Source organism: Scyliorhinus canicula, chromosome 10, assembly GCF_902713615.1.
Source record: "Scyliorhinus canicula chromosome 10, sScyCan1.1, whole genome shotgun sequence".
Classification (NCBI taxonomy): Eukaryota; Metazoa; Chordata; class Chondrichthyes; order Carcharhiniformes; family Scyliorhinidae; genus Scyliorhinus; species Scyliorhinus canicula.
Genome location: NC_052155.1, coordinates 86354440 through 86369511, shown reverse-complemented (window position 1 = coordinate 86369511; position 15072 = coordinate 86354440). Strand labels below are relative to the sequence as shown.

Genomic DNA, 15072 nt, shown 5'->3' with positions numbered 1-15072 from the left:
GTTTAGGGTGGTTGAGGTGATTGGGGGGTTTAGGGTAGGTTGGGGTATGGGTATTAGGGTAGGTTGGGCGTGATAGTGGGGTTTAGGGTGGGTTAAGGTGATTGGGGGTTTAGGGTAGGTTGGGGTATGGGGGATTAGGGTAGGTTGGGGTAATAGTGGAGTTTAGGGTATGTTGGGGTGATGGGGGCTTAGGGTAGGTTGGGGTGATGGGTTCAGGGTAGTTTGGGGACGATCGGGGTTTAGGGTAGGTTGGGGGTTATAGTGGGGTTTAGGATAGGTTTGGGTGATAGTGAGGGTTAGGGTAGTTTAGTAAGGACATGGGGTGTCCACACCAAGTAAAATAAAGAAATGTAGTTTTGTTTACACTGCCTAGTAGATTCCTACTGGGTTCCTGCGCTGGTCGGTGTCTTACTGGCCGACCTTTTATACAAAGGATAATAGAGATCCCCGCCCCAAGCGTGGGAGCACGTACTCCGCAAGGACCAACGGGAAAATAATCATTCCCACCCTTTAGGTCAGAGCTGACAATGGGTGGCTTTGATTTTGGATATTTGAAGCTTCATGAATCATACTGGCATGGAATTTGCTCAAACTATTTGACATAACCACAGCACAAACAGCACGGTAGCATTGTGGATAGCACAAATGCTTCACAGCTTCAGGGTCCCAGGTTCGATTCCGGCTTGGGTCACTGTCTGTGCGGAGTCTGCACATCCTCCCCGTGTGTGCGTGGGTTTCATCCGGGTGCTCCGGTTTCCTCCCACAGTCCAAAAGATGTGCAGGTTAGGTGGATTGGCCATGATAAATTGCCCTTAGTGTCCAAAATTTCCCTTAGTGTTGGGTGGGGTTACTGGGTTATGGGGATAGGGTGGAGGGTTGACCTTGGGTAGGGTGCTCTTTCCAAGAGCCAGTGCAGATCGATGGGCCGAATGGCCTCCTTCTGCACTGTAAATTCTATGAAAAGTGGAATTATAATTGTTTCCGATGAAATTTTTACCATACTGATGTACGACACTTGTACGTGCAAATTTCCTTTATCATTAGCACTATTCTGAAGTACATTCACTGAAATTATCTCTTTATTTAAATAATCCTGGCCACATGCAAAATACCAGCTCACATACATTGTCCATGTCAGGTATGCACTGACATAGGTTTACCCATTAAATGTTAGCCATGATGTGGAGATGCCGGCGTTGGACTGGGATGAACACAGTAAGACGTCTTATAACACCAGGTTGAATCTGGTGTTGTAAGACTTCTTACCATAAAGTGTTAGGCACTGCAAGACTTACAATCAGATTGAAGGGTCCATTGACTTGCTGTGACAGGAAAAGTTAAATTGTCCGGTCCAATCTGGCAATGAATCCCTGCTTTGGTTAGTAAAGAAATTGTTTAAGATTGTGGATTTGTTGCAACAGTAGTTTTTGGACCAAGGGAAGCAATGGGACTGCAATACGATTGAGACTTAAATGGGTTAAGAAAATTGTTGTAAATGAGGAGGATTACTTCAGTTGAAAATTACGGTAATCTAATACTTCATGTAGTATAAATATAGTTGTATCAATGCAAGTTGTTGTCAGACATGAATCTTGATCGATAATTGGTGAAACCGATGCAGGAAGTTGGAAGGTAGTAAAACAGGGACAGAAGCAAAAGGAAGTAAGGGAAGTGCAAGGCATAGAAGACATAGTCAAAAATCTAAAAGGGCGACAGTACAAGGTACAGTGACTGAGGGGAGCTCAGTGAATAGGCCCAGTAATAACAAAAGGAATAAAACTGGATATGTTAAGATTCAAAACAGAGGTAAAAAAACCAACATAAGTGTACTTTACCTGAATGCTCGTAGTATTCGGAATAAAGTTAATGAGTTGACGGCACAAATCATCGTAAATGACTATGATTTAGTGGCCATTACTGAAACATGGTTAAAGGATGGTCACGACTGGGAGTTAAATATCCGAGGGTATCAAACTATTCGGAAGGACAGAGTGGATGGTAAGGGAGGTGGTGTTACTCTGTTATTTAAGGATGAGATCCGGGCAATAGTAAGGGATGACATCGGTGCTATGGAGGATAAGGTTGAATCCATTTGGGTGGAAATCAGGAATAGTAAGGCGAAAAAGTCACTGATAGGAGTAGTCTATCAGCCACCAAATAGTAACGTTATGGTGGGGCAGGCAATAAACAAAGAAATAACTGATGCATGTAGAAATGGTACAGCAGTTATCATGGGGGATTTTAATCTACATGTCGATTGGTTTAACCAGGTCGGTCAAGGCAACTTTGAGGAGGAGTTTATAGAATGTATCCGCGATAGTTTCCTAGAACAGTATGTGATGGAACCTACGAGGGAACAAGCGGTCCTAGATCTTGTCCTGTGTAATGAGACAGGATTGATTCATGATCTCATAGTTAGGGATCCTCTCGGAAGGAGCGATCACAATATGGTGGAATTTAAAATACAGATGGAGGGTGAGAAAGTAAAATCAAATACTAGTGTTTTGTGTTTAAACAAAGGAGATTACAAGGGGATGAGAGAAGAACTAGCTAAGGTAGACTGGGAGCAAAGACTTTATGGTGGAACAGTGGAGAACCTTCCAATCGATTTTTCAGTGCTCAGCAAAGGTTTATACCAACAAAAAGGAAGGACGGGAGAAAGAAGGAAAATCGACCGTGGATATCTAAGGAAATAAGGGAGAGTATCAAATTGAAGGAAAAAGCATATAAAGTGGCAAAGATTGGTGGGAGATTAGAGGACTGGGAAATCTTTAGGGGGCAACAGAAAGCTACTAAAAAAAGCTATAAAGAAGAGTAAGATAGAGTATGAGAGTAAACTTGCTCAGAATATAAAAACAGACAGTAAAAGTTTTTACAAATATATAAAACAAAAAGAGTGGCTAAGGTAAATATTGGTCCTTTAGAGGATGAGAAGGGAGTTTTAATAATGGGAAATGAGGAAATGGCTGAGGAACTGAACAGGTTTTTTGGGTCGGTCTTCACAGTGGAAGACACAAATAACATGCCAGCGACTGATAGAAATGAGGCTATGACAGGTGAGGACCTTGAGAGGATTGTTATCACTAAGGAGATAGTGATGGGCAAGCTAATGGGGCTAAAGGTAGACAAGTCTCCTGGCCCTGATGGAATGCATCCCAGAGTTCTAAAAGAGATGGCTAGGGAAATTGCAGATGCACTAGTGATAATTTACCAAAATTCACTAGACTCTGGGGTGGTCCCGGTGGATTGGAAATTAACAAACGTGACACCACTGTTTAAAAAAGGAGGTAGGCAGAAAGCAGGAAATTATAGGCCAGTGAGCTTAACTTCGGTAGTAGGGAAGATGCTGGAATCTTATCATCAAGGAAGAAATAGCGAGGCATCTGGATAGAAATTGTCCCATTGGGCAGACGCAGCATGGGTTCATAAAGGGCAGGTCATGCCTAACTAATTTAGTGGAATTTTTTGAGGACATTACTAGTGCAGTAGATAACGGGGAGCCAATGGATGTGGTATATCTGGATTTCCAGAAAGCCTTTGACAAGGTGCCACACAAAAGGTTGCTGCATAAGATAAAGATGCATGGCATTAAGGGTAAAGTAGTAGCATGGATAGAGGATTGGTTAATTAATAGAAAGCAAAGAGTTGGGATAAATGGGTGTTTCTTTGGTTGGCAATCAGTAGCTAGTGGTGTCCCTCAGGGATCCGTGTTGGGCCCACAATTGTTCACAATTTACATAGATGATTTGGAGTTGGACCAAGGGCAATGTGTCTAAGTTTGCAGATGGCACTAAGATGAGTGGTAAAGCGAAAAGTGCAGAGGATACTGGAAGTCTGCAGAGGGATTTGGATAGGTTAAGTGAATGGGCTAGGGTCTGGCAGATGGAATACAATGTTAACAAATGTGAGGTTATCCATTTTGGTAGGAATAACAGCAAACGGGATTATTATTTAAACAATAAAATATTAAAGCATGCCGCTGTGCAGAGAGACTTGGGTGTGCTAGTGCATGAGTCACAGAAGGTTGGTTTACAGGTGCAATAGGTGATTAAGAAGGCAAATGGAATTTTGTCCTTCATTGCTAGAGGGATGGAGTTTAAGACTAGGGAGGTTATGTTGCAATTGTATAAGATGTTAGTGAGGCCACACCTGGAGTATTGTGTTCAGTTTTGGTCTCCTTACTTGAGAAAGGACGTACTGGCACTGGAGGGTGTGCAGAGGAGATTCACTAGGTTAATCCCAGAGCTGAAGGGGTTGGATTATGAGGAGAGGTTGAGTAGACTGGGACTGTACTCGTTGGAATTTAGAAGGATGAGGGGGGATCTTATAGAAACATTTAAAATTATGAAGGGAATAGATAGGATAGATGCGGGCAGGTTGTTTCCACTGGCGGGTGAAAGCAGAACTAGGGGACATAGCCTCAAAATAAGGGCAAGTAGATTTAGGACTGAGTTCAGGAGGAACTTCTTCACCCAAAGGGTTGTGAATCTATGGAATTCCTTGCCCAGTGAAGCAGTTGAGGTTCCTTCATTACATGTTTTTAAGGTAAAGATAGATAGTTTTTTGAAGAATAAAGGGATTAAGGGTTGTGGTGTTCGGGCCGGAAAGTGGAGCTGAGTCCACAAAAGATCAGCCATGATCTCATTGAATGGCGGAGCAGGCCTGAGGGGCCAGATGGCCTACTGCTGCTCCTAGTTCTTATGTTCTTAGCATTGCTGTAATGTTTAGCAATGTTGAAATATCAAGCGTATGATAAAATGTATAGAATATAGAATATTTCTTGAAAATGAAAGTGAAACTTTTTCTGGTTTGTTAGGTTGATTAAATTTAATCTCAATTTACATTTCTGTATCCAGTTAAATGGTTACTTATAATTGGGTAATTTGAAGGGTTTGCCTGATTTATGTAGGATAGAAATTAAGTGATCACTTTTATTATAAAAACTTGTTGTATTTTGAGATGAAGATCAAATAACTTAGATTTTGATGTATTTCATTGTTCTGTCCTGTTTTGCTTTGTAAGGATATGAGTCGCCAGCACTCAGATCTGCTGAATCTTGATCCCTCTATTGTAAGTACGACCGCCTTAACCAGTTTACAACAGCCAATGGGAATTCTGCTTCTGGAGCTGAGTTTAATCCATCACGCCCCTCCAGAAGAACCTCCAGCGAAAAGAGCACGTGGCCGAAACCAGCTGCCTCCCGACACCGCTCGATGGGTAGAGCTGGCTAAGTAAGTCTCTGCATGTTTATTACATAGGGTGGCATGGTGGCACAGTGGTTAGCACCGCTGCATCACAGTGCCAAGGACCCGGGTTCAATTCCGCCTTTGGGTGACTGCCTGTGTGGGGTTTGCATGTTCTTCCTGTGTCTGCGTGGGTTTCTTTCGGGTGCTCCTGTTTCCCCCCTCAGTCCAAAGATGTGCAGGATAGGTAGATTGGCCATGCTAAATTGCCCCTTAGTGTCCAAAAGGTTAGGGGGAAGATACAGGGATAGAGAGTGTCCAATAGGTGAGGGGGAGGATACTGGGATGCGGGTCTAGGTAGGGTGTTCTTTCAGAGAGTTGGCACAGACTCGATGGGCCAGATGGCCTCCTTCTGCACTGTAGGGATTCTATGATTCTATGTTAAAATAGTAAAGTAACCTGTAATAAAATTGTACTTGGTTATTTTCCCTTTCTTCCTTCATCCAAAAGCATTGCTATTTGCCACAGTGCCTCTGAATACCTGGTCAAACTACTTCTGTGTGAGTCTAGCCTTTGAGTCTAGATTTGAAGGGTCAGGCAGATTTTTAGCTCTTTCATCAGCTAATTATGATGCAACTATCCACTGAACAAATAGGATAATGTAAAAATCTATTTTTAGTTTGGCGAATATTAGTTCTGAAAACTTTGAATGCTTGACTTTCATCGTTTAACAGGTTGTACCGATCGCTGGGGGATTATGATGTCCTGCGTGGGATCTTCAGTGAAAAAATTGGTACACAGTCCCTCACTCAAAAGGCACTACTGGCAGAAGGAAAAAGTGATTATGCAGAGGCTGTACGGTTATATGATCAGGTAATGTGATATGGGAATACGGACTGTCTGGCCAGTATGTTAGATATACTCAAGGACGATGGACTTCCAGTGACGGCGTGCGGGAGGAAGACGGGCGTTGGAGGGCTCCCGTTCGGGAACGGCATTGTCGGGGTTAACGCCCGGTCCTAGGGGCAGCGAAGGCAGTAAAAGTCAGGAGAAAGCACAGGGAAGGGAAATGTCGAGGAGCAGTAAAAAAACGGCTGTGCAAACAGCTGAAGGTCCGTCGGCGAGTGGAAAGGTCACCGCGGGGTCGGTAAAGAAAATGGAGGCTGGAGCACCAGGGGAGGCCGCATTGCTTACGGCTGAAGAAATTACTACGGTGATGGTCGTGGAATTTGAAAGGCAGTTCACAAAACACATGGAGGCAATGAGGACGGAGATGGGGGAGGTTTTGAAAGTGCAGGTGGAGGAGGCGATTACCCCGGTGAGGACGGCGGTGGCGAGCGTGATCACCTTACATCGATGGGGAAGGAGATGCAGAAGGTGATAGAGATCAACAAGGATCTGCGAGGCAAAATGGGAGACCTGGAAAACAGATCCAGGCGACAGAATTTGAGGATTGTGGGGCTGCCCGAAGGAGTGGAAGGACCGAGGGTGACTGAGTTTTGCCACGATGTTGGCAAAGCTATTGGGGAGGGGGAGGATCCCTCCCGATATGAACTGGATCGGGCTCATCGGTCGTGGAGGCCTGTACCAAAGACAAGTGAACCGCCAAGAGTAGTAACTCTGTGCTTCCGTAGGTACAGTGTAAAGGGGAAGGTCCTGTGCTGGGCTAAGCAGAAGCGGGTGGTGCAGTGGGCTGGAGCTGGTATACGCGTATACCAGGACTTTACAGTGGACCTGGCGAGGAGGCGAGCTGCCTTCAACCGGATGAAGAGGGCACTGTACATTAGCAAGGTGCAGTGCGGCATTGTATATCCAGTGAAGCTGAGGGTGACCTACAAGTTCAAGGACTTTTATTTTGGGACGGCGGAAGCAGCGGAGGAGTTTGCGAAGGCAGAAGGACTGTGGCAGAATTGAGAAATGGTCATGTACCGATGTAGCCTCATGGCTGTATTTTTTTGTTTTTATTTCACTGCGTGCTGGTGTATGGGCTACAGGAGCCATTGTTGTGTATATTTGGACAAGGAAAGAAATGGGACTTTCAGTCGTAATGGGGTTCTTTGGGGTGTGGGTGTGTATGCGGGGTTTGTGTGCTAAAGGGGACTTCTGGGTTTTCCTGGGGCCGGGCAAGGGGGAAAGAGACCCGGGCGGGGGACTCCATGCTGGCCGGTTTAAGCCGGCCAGTGAACAGGGGTGAGGTGGGGGGATCGGAGGTGGGCTGCGGCCATCGGAGCCTGGCAGAACAGTGTCCACTGAGACTAGCCGGGGTGGAAAGTTGGGGGGAAGGAACCGAGGTTGGGGGGAGAAGTTTTACGAGAGGAAGTGGGTGGGGGGCGGTTTGGGGGGGCGGTTTACAACTGTTGAGTGTCATTCACGGTACTCGTTCAGAGGCTGGATGGCATTGAATGTCGGGGGGGTGGGGGGTGCACTCTACAGGTTAATGGTGACCATGGGAGATTCTGGATTCCTTTTTCTTTTTCTCCTTTGTTTTTTTTCCACCGTGGGAGGGTTTGTTTTATTTGATGCATATATTGACAGGTGGGCCGTTGGTTGGGGTGGTGGGAGGTTGGGATCGTTGTTGATGTTAAGGGTATTGACTTTGTATTTGTTACCGTTTACTACTTGTTGGGGGGATGTAAATTCTGAAGGAAAATGTGTAAATGGAGAATAAAAATATTTAAAAAAAAAAAGATATACTCAAGGACATTGAGTACAAGGAGGTCATGTTGAACTTGGATAAGACATTTGCTCGGCCTCATTTGGAGTACTGCGTCCAGTTCTGGGTGCCATATTTGAGGAAGATATGAAGGCATTGGAGAGAGTACAGAGGAGATAATGCTTCCAGTGATAAACTGTAGCTATGAGGATAGACTGGATGAGGTTGGGTCTGTTTTCCTTGGAAAAAAGCAGGCTGAGAGGGGACTTGATAGAGCATTTCAAGATTCTGAGGGGGCTGGGCAGGGTAAATGGTGAGAGATGAAACAAAAATGCCATGGAGAAGCAGATTTAATGTTCAGAGCGCAGAGTTAATGTTCAGAGCACAGATTCAAAATAATGAGCAAAAGGAGTAGAGCTTTTGTGAGAAAAATTTATTTCTCTTAGAGTGTGGTTGGAGTCTGGAACGAACTTCCCGAGAGGGTGCTGGAAACAGGTTTGATCGAGGTATTCAAAAGGATTGCTATCTGAAAAGGAAGAATGTGTAAGATTATGGTGATACGGCAAGGGAGTGGGTTTAGATATAACACTCCTTCAGGGAGCCAGTGCATACTTGATGCACTGAATGGCCTCCTGTACTATAAAGATTCTGTGATTGTACAATGCACACACAACCTACTCCATTCAATGGAAACAATTACACATGTATTAAAGAAGCAGAATAGTGGATTGTAAGCATAGCCCTTTTTTGTTTGCTTGATATGGACGTCATTGGCAAGGCCACATCTATTGCGCACCTCCAGATATGCTGGTGAGTTTACCTTAACCTTGTACTGATGATGCTTCCACAGTGGCATTAATCAGAGAGTTCTAATTACACAGTGAGTGATGATGAATGATAAAACCCAAGTCAGGGTGTGTTTGATTTGGACAGGACATTGGCAGAGTGTTCCCAGAACATTACTGCTGATCAAACGCACTGGAGGTTTTGGTGTATGTAAAAGGAAAATATGGGGACAAATTCATGGATTGCTTTTATCATCAACATTCTTGGAATGATACCAATAATAATCTAAGTAAAACTGATGTAGGTCATCGGTTATATTGTGTCCGAATTAATACTTTTGTTTTCCCTGGCAGAGCCTTTTATTGTTAAAGGTTCTTGTCATTTAGCCGTTTTTTTATTGTAGACCTTTACTTGGTTGTGTGTGCGTGAATATATGCAGGATATCAATAAGTATTCCACAAATTGAATGCTAATATTTTTAAAACTGCTCTTCTAGAGTTAACATGGATTTGATTTGGCAGGCCCTGAATTCCGAAGAGTGGGAAGATGGAAATCCTACAGATGCAGAGAAAGACTTTTGGGAAATTGCAGCTTTGGAGTGTTACAGTCACTTGACTGAATGGAAGTCACTGGAATACTGTTCTACCGTCAACATCAGTGACAAAACACTTGCAAACTTAGAGGAGATATGGACTGACCCTTTCTATCAGGTGAACAAAAGCGCCTCAGGTTTTGGGCACATACTTTGTTTCAACATCATAGACCTTATGTGTTTATCATATACCAAAAGATTGAGTGAAATCAATGGAAGTTTCTTAATAGAAGAACTTTGTCTCCAGAAGCTTTATTTAGAGGTAATGTACAAGAATGACAACGTTCACAGTCTTCTGTTGCGTTTGAGCTGTTGATGATGTTACTGAGCACAAAGTCCAAAAACCGGAAAGCAAAATTGTTGTTAATATAAAAAAAAAAGGGGGTGGCGCACTGCTGCCTCATGGCGCCACGGACCCGGTTCAATCCCAGCCCCAGGTAAGTATCCGTGTTAGGTTTGAACATTCTCCCCAGTGTCTGCATGGGTCTCACTCCCACACCCAAAGATGTGCAGGGTAGGTGGATTGGCCACACTAAATTGCCCCTTAATTGGAAACATTAAAAAAATATAGAGAAAAAGAGTGAACCAACCCTTTGCCACAGCACGTTTCAGCTCGTGCTAAATGTTTTACTCATGTGTCAAGATCTTAGAGCTGTAAATGCATGATAATTCATGTACATTTTACTGTTGTAATGTGCAGTTGAAACATGAATTATATTCTTTAAATTGATTTTTATAGTATGATCCATATAATCACAATGAACCATGTTAACAACTAGAAGGCCGATTGATGAGGCATTTATCCAAAATAAGTAAACCGGGTAAAAGAACGCGTGCAATCGCCATTATTCCAAATCGACACGAAAGAGAAAATGCTGGAAAATCTCAGCAAGTCTGGCAGCATCTGTAGGGAGAGAAAAGAGCTAACGTTTCGAGTCCGATGACTATTTGACAAAGAATCATCGGACTCGGAACGTTAGCTCTTTTCTTTCCCTACAGATGCTGCCAGACTTGCTGAGATTTTCCAGCATTTTCTCTTTAGTTTCAGATTCCAGCATCCGCAGTAATTTCCTTTTATTCCAAATCGAGAAACTGGTTTCAAAGCAGAACATCACATTCGCCCTCATGCTGAAGCTGAACGAGTTCAGCAGCCTCAGGCTGGCCCCCATGTATCTATTCCTTTTGACAAATCAAACAGGTATTCATTCAATTAGCCCCCAATTAACTACTATGATTAATGCATGCAGAAATTAGTCAAACTTTTTATCTGTAATTAATTGGCACCTTCAGCATTAAATAGAATGCACAAAGGGAAGCAGACAATGTAATTAGCTCCAGAGTAGTTGCACATTTAATTTTAGAGCTTGGCGCCAGGCTGCTTGTCTTTTGGGCACAGGGGCCAGGGAAAGGGGCTGATGTTTGCTGTCAAAATTACCCAGAGACATTTGCTGACATTATACACCAAGTTGTGGTTTACATTTTGAACCACTAGATGGTGCTGACATGATTTGTCAGTTCTTTAATACACTAAACTCTCCACTCTGGAATGTTTGGGATCAAGTCATTTCAGGATTTCATAATTTTCTGGATTATAGAATTCCTAAGCATAAGTGCGTGCACCAAAAAACAGCATGAGTATAATTATTTACCTGAAATATTATGAAGTAATGAAATTGTTTCATTTATCCAAATACTCTGGCGGGATTCTCCGACCCCCACACTGGGTTGGAGAATCGCCGGGGAGGCGGCGTGAATCCCACCCCGACGCCGGCTGCCGAATCCTCCGGGGGCAGGGATCATGCCTCGCAGGTCGGGGGCCGTTGGCAGCGCCGCCCCCCCCCCGGCAAATCTCCGTGCCCCGATGGGCCAAGCGGTCACCCATTTCTGGCCAGTCCCGCCGGTGTGAAATAGACATGGTCCATCCCGGCGGGGCCTGGCTTGGAAGGCGGCTAGTGGAGTCCTTCGGGGGGATCCGGCCCCCGGAGGGCCCCCGCGGTGGCCTGGCATGCGATCGGGGCCCACCGATCTGCGGGTGGGCCTGTGCCGTGGGGGCGTTCTTTCTCTCGGCGCCAGCCTCTGTAAGGCTTCGCCATGGCCGACGCGGAGAGGAAACTCCCTGCGCATGCTCAGGAAACATGGCGGCAGTCCTGCGCATGCGCCAACCCGCGGCGGCCCGATTGTGTCATGAATACATACATCTGCCGCAGGCAGGTTGGTGAGGATGAGGTCCTTCTGTTGGTTCCCTCACCACCTGCCGCATTCCCAGACGAGCAGCTATGTCCTTTAGGACCCGGTCAGCTCGGTCGTGGTGGTATTACCGAGCCGCTCTTAGTGATGGATATTGAAGTCCCCACCCAGAGTACATTCTGTATCCTTGCCTTCCTCAGTGCCTCCTCTACGTGGTATTCAACATGGAGGAGTACTCCGTTGACAGCAATGGGGTGATGGTACGTGGGCAGCACTGTAGCATTGTGGTTAGCACAATAGCTTCACAGCTCCAGGGTCCCAAGTTCGATTCCCGGCTTGGGTCACTGTGCAGAGTCTGCACGTTCTCTCCGTGTGCGCTCCTGCAGGTGCTTCGGTTTCTTCCCACAGTCCAAAGATGTGCAGGTTAGGTGGATTGGCCTTGCCAACTTGCCCTTAGTGTCCAAAATTGCCCTTAGTGTTGGGTGGGGTTACTGGGTTATGGGGATAGGGTGGGTTTGTGGGCTTGGGTGGGGTGCTCTTTCCAAGAGCCGGTGCAGACTAAGTGGGCCTATTGGCCTCCTTCTGCACTGTAAATTCTATGAAATGTAAATTCTATTTAGCAGACCGTTTCCTTGCCCATGTTTAACCTGAAGCCATGAGACTTCATGGGGTCCAGAGCCGATGTTGAGGGCTCACAGGGCAACTCCCTCCCATATACCACTGTGCTGCCAGCCCTGCTGGGTCTGTCCTGCCAGTTAGACAGGACATACCCTGAATAGTGATGGTGGTGTCTGGAACATTATCTGTATCAGTTAGTTCTCATGCTTTTTCCACTACTTGGATTGGATTTGTTTAGTGTCACGTGTACTGAGGTGCAGTGAAAAGTATTTTTCTGTGAGCAGCTCAACAGATCATTAAGTACACGGGAAGAAAAGGAAATAAAAGAAAATACATAATAGGGAAACACAAGGTACACAATGTAACTACATAAGCACCGGCATCGGATGAAACATACAGGGGTCTAGTGTTAATGAGGTCAGTTCATAAGAGGGTCATTTAGGAGTCTGGTGACAGTGGGGAAGAAGCTGTTTTTGAGTCTGTTTGTGCGTGTTCTCAGACTTCTGTATCTCCTGCCCGATGGAAGAGGTTGGAAGAGTGAGTAAGCCGGGTGGGAAGGGTCTTTGATTATGCTGCTCGCTGTCCCCAGGCAGCGGGAGGTGTAGATGGGAGGCAGGTTTGTGTTATGGACTGGTCTGTGTTCACGACTCTGAAGTTTCTTGTGGTCCTGGGCCGAGCAGTTGCCATACCAGGCTGTGATGCCACCAGATAGGATGCTTTCTATGGTGCATCTGTAAAAGTTGATAAGCGTTAATGTGGACATGCCGAATTTTCTTAGTTTCCTGAGGAAGTATAGGCACTGTTGTGCTTTCTTGGTGGTAGCGTTGACGTGGGTGGACCACAAATTGGTGGACTAGGAATTTGAAACTGCCACCATCTCCACTTTGGCCCCATTGATGCTGACAGGTGTGTGTACAGTACTTTGCTTCCTGAAGTCAATGACCAGCTCTTTAGTTTTGCTGGCATTGAGGGAGAGATTGTTGTCGCTGCACCACTCCACTAGGTTCTCCATCTCCCTCCTGTATTCTGACTCGTCGTTATTCGAGATCCGGCCCACTATGGTCGTATCGTCAGCACACTTGTAGATGGAGTTGGAACCAAATTTTGCCACGCAGTTGTGTGTGTACAGGGAATAGAGTAGGGGCCTAAGTACGCAGCCTTGCGAGGCCCCGGTATTGAGGACTATTGTGGAGGGCATGTTGTTCTTTATTCTTACTGATTGTGGTCTGTGGGTCAGAAAGTCGAAGATCCAGTTACAGAGTGGGGAGCCAAGTCCTAGGTTTTGGAGCTTTGATATGAGCTTGGCTGGGATTATGTTGTTGAAGGCAGAGCTGTAGTCAATAAATAGGAATCTGATGTAGGAGTCCTTGTTGTTGAGATGCTCTAGGGATGAGTGTAGGGCCAGATAAATGGCATCTGCTGTGCACCGGTTGGGGCGGTATGCGAATTGCAGTGGATCAAAGCATTCTGGGAGTATGGAGGTGATGCGCTTCATGCCCAACCTCTCGAAGCACATCATTACGACTGAAGTCAGGGCCGCCGGACGGTTGTCATTGAGGTATGTTGCCTGGTTCTTCTTTGGCACCAGTATGATGGTGGTCTTCTTGAAGCAGGAGGGGACCTCGGAGTGGAGTAGGGGCAGGTAAGATGTCCGCGAGTACCTTTGCCAGCTGGTCCACGCAGGCTCTGAGTGCACGACCAGAGATCCCATCCGGGCCCATTGCCTTCCGAGGGTTCTCTTTCAAGAAGGCCGATCTGACTTCGGAAACTGTTATGGTGGGTATGGGTGAGTTATGGGCTGCTGTGGCAATCAACAGTGGATTGTTGGTTTCCTGCTCGAATCGAGCATAGAATGCATTGAGTTCACCGGGGAAGGGTGCGCTGCTGCCGGAGATACTGCTTGGCATCGCTTTGTAACCCGTTATGTTGTTTAGTCCTTGCCACAACCGCCGAGAGTCTGTCTGTGACTCCAGCTTGGTTTGATATTCCCTCTTGGCATCTCGGATGGCTTTGCGGAGGTCGTACCTGGATTTCTTGTATAGGTCAGGGTCGTCTGACTTGAACACCTCAAACCTGTCCTTCAGTGGGGAGTCAATCTCGCAACTGAGCCACGGTTTCCGGATGGGGAACATACATATTGCTTTCTTTGGCACGCAGTCGTCCACACATTTGCTAATGAAGTCTGTGACGGTGGTGACATACTCATTTAAGTTGGTCGCTGAGTTCTTAAATATGGACCAGTCCACTGTCTCGAAGCAGTACGTAGGCGCTTTTCTGTTTCCACGGACCAGCACTGCACAACCTTCTTAGCTGGATTCTCCCGCTTGATTATTTGCTTGTTTGCCGGGAGAAGGAGCACTGTCTTATGGTCTGATTTCCCAAAGTGCGGTCGGGGGATGGAACGGTAGGCGCCCTTGATTTTTGAGTACCAGTGGTCAAGAGTGTTGTCGCCCCTGGTGGGACAGGAGATGTGCTGGTGGAATTTTGGCAGTGCACTCTTGAGGTTGGCCTTCCCCGTCCACGATGTTCTCCGGGTGTTCTGTTTCGTAGTTGTTTATAACTGTGTACAGATCGTCCAACGCCTTCCTCACTTCTGCCTGAGGTGGGATGTAGACCACTGTGATAATGGCTGAAGTGAACTCACGTGGAAGATAATATGGGGGGCACTTCATGGTCAGGTATTCCAGGTCTGGGGAACAGTAGGTTGCCAGAGTCGCCACATCCAAGCACCAGGAGAAGTTGATGAGGAGGCAAACCCCTCCACCCTTTGCTTTACCTGATGACTGGTGTGGACCGCCTGGTGAATTGAGAAGCCTTCAGGTTGTATGGCACAGTCTGGTGAGGCGTGGATGAGCCATGTCTCTGTGAAACAGCACACAGCAGTCTCTTACTTCCCTCTGAGAGGTAGGTCTAGTGTTAAGTTCATTCAGCTTGTTTTCATTCATTTGGATGTTTGCCAGGAGTATGCTGGGGAGAGGGGTCTTGAAACCGTGTTGCTTCAGTCTAACCTGCAGACTGCCGTGTTTCCCTCGCTTTCTCGGTCGCCAGCTGCG

At 46.1% G+C, this 15072-nt stretch overlaps 1 protein-coding gene across 4 annotated transcripts in view; it reads left to right on the top strand.

Moving 5' to 3' along the window:
- Positions 1-15072, top strand: part of prkdc (protein kinase, DNA-activated, catalytic subunit) — a 277499-nt gene that overhangs the window by 169890 nt on the left and 92537 nt on the right. For all 4 annotated transcript variants that reach the window (XM_038809307.1, XM_038809305.1, XM_038809306.1 and 1 more), the window contains exons 63-65: positions 5023-5231; positions 5918-6056; positions 9144-9332. In XM_038809307.1, coding sequence (XP_038665235.1) covers positions 5023-5231; positions 5918-6056; positions 9144-9332 — 537 coding nt within the window. The remainder of the gene's footprint in view (positions 1-5022; positions 5232-5917; positions 6057-9143; positions 9333-15072) is intronic.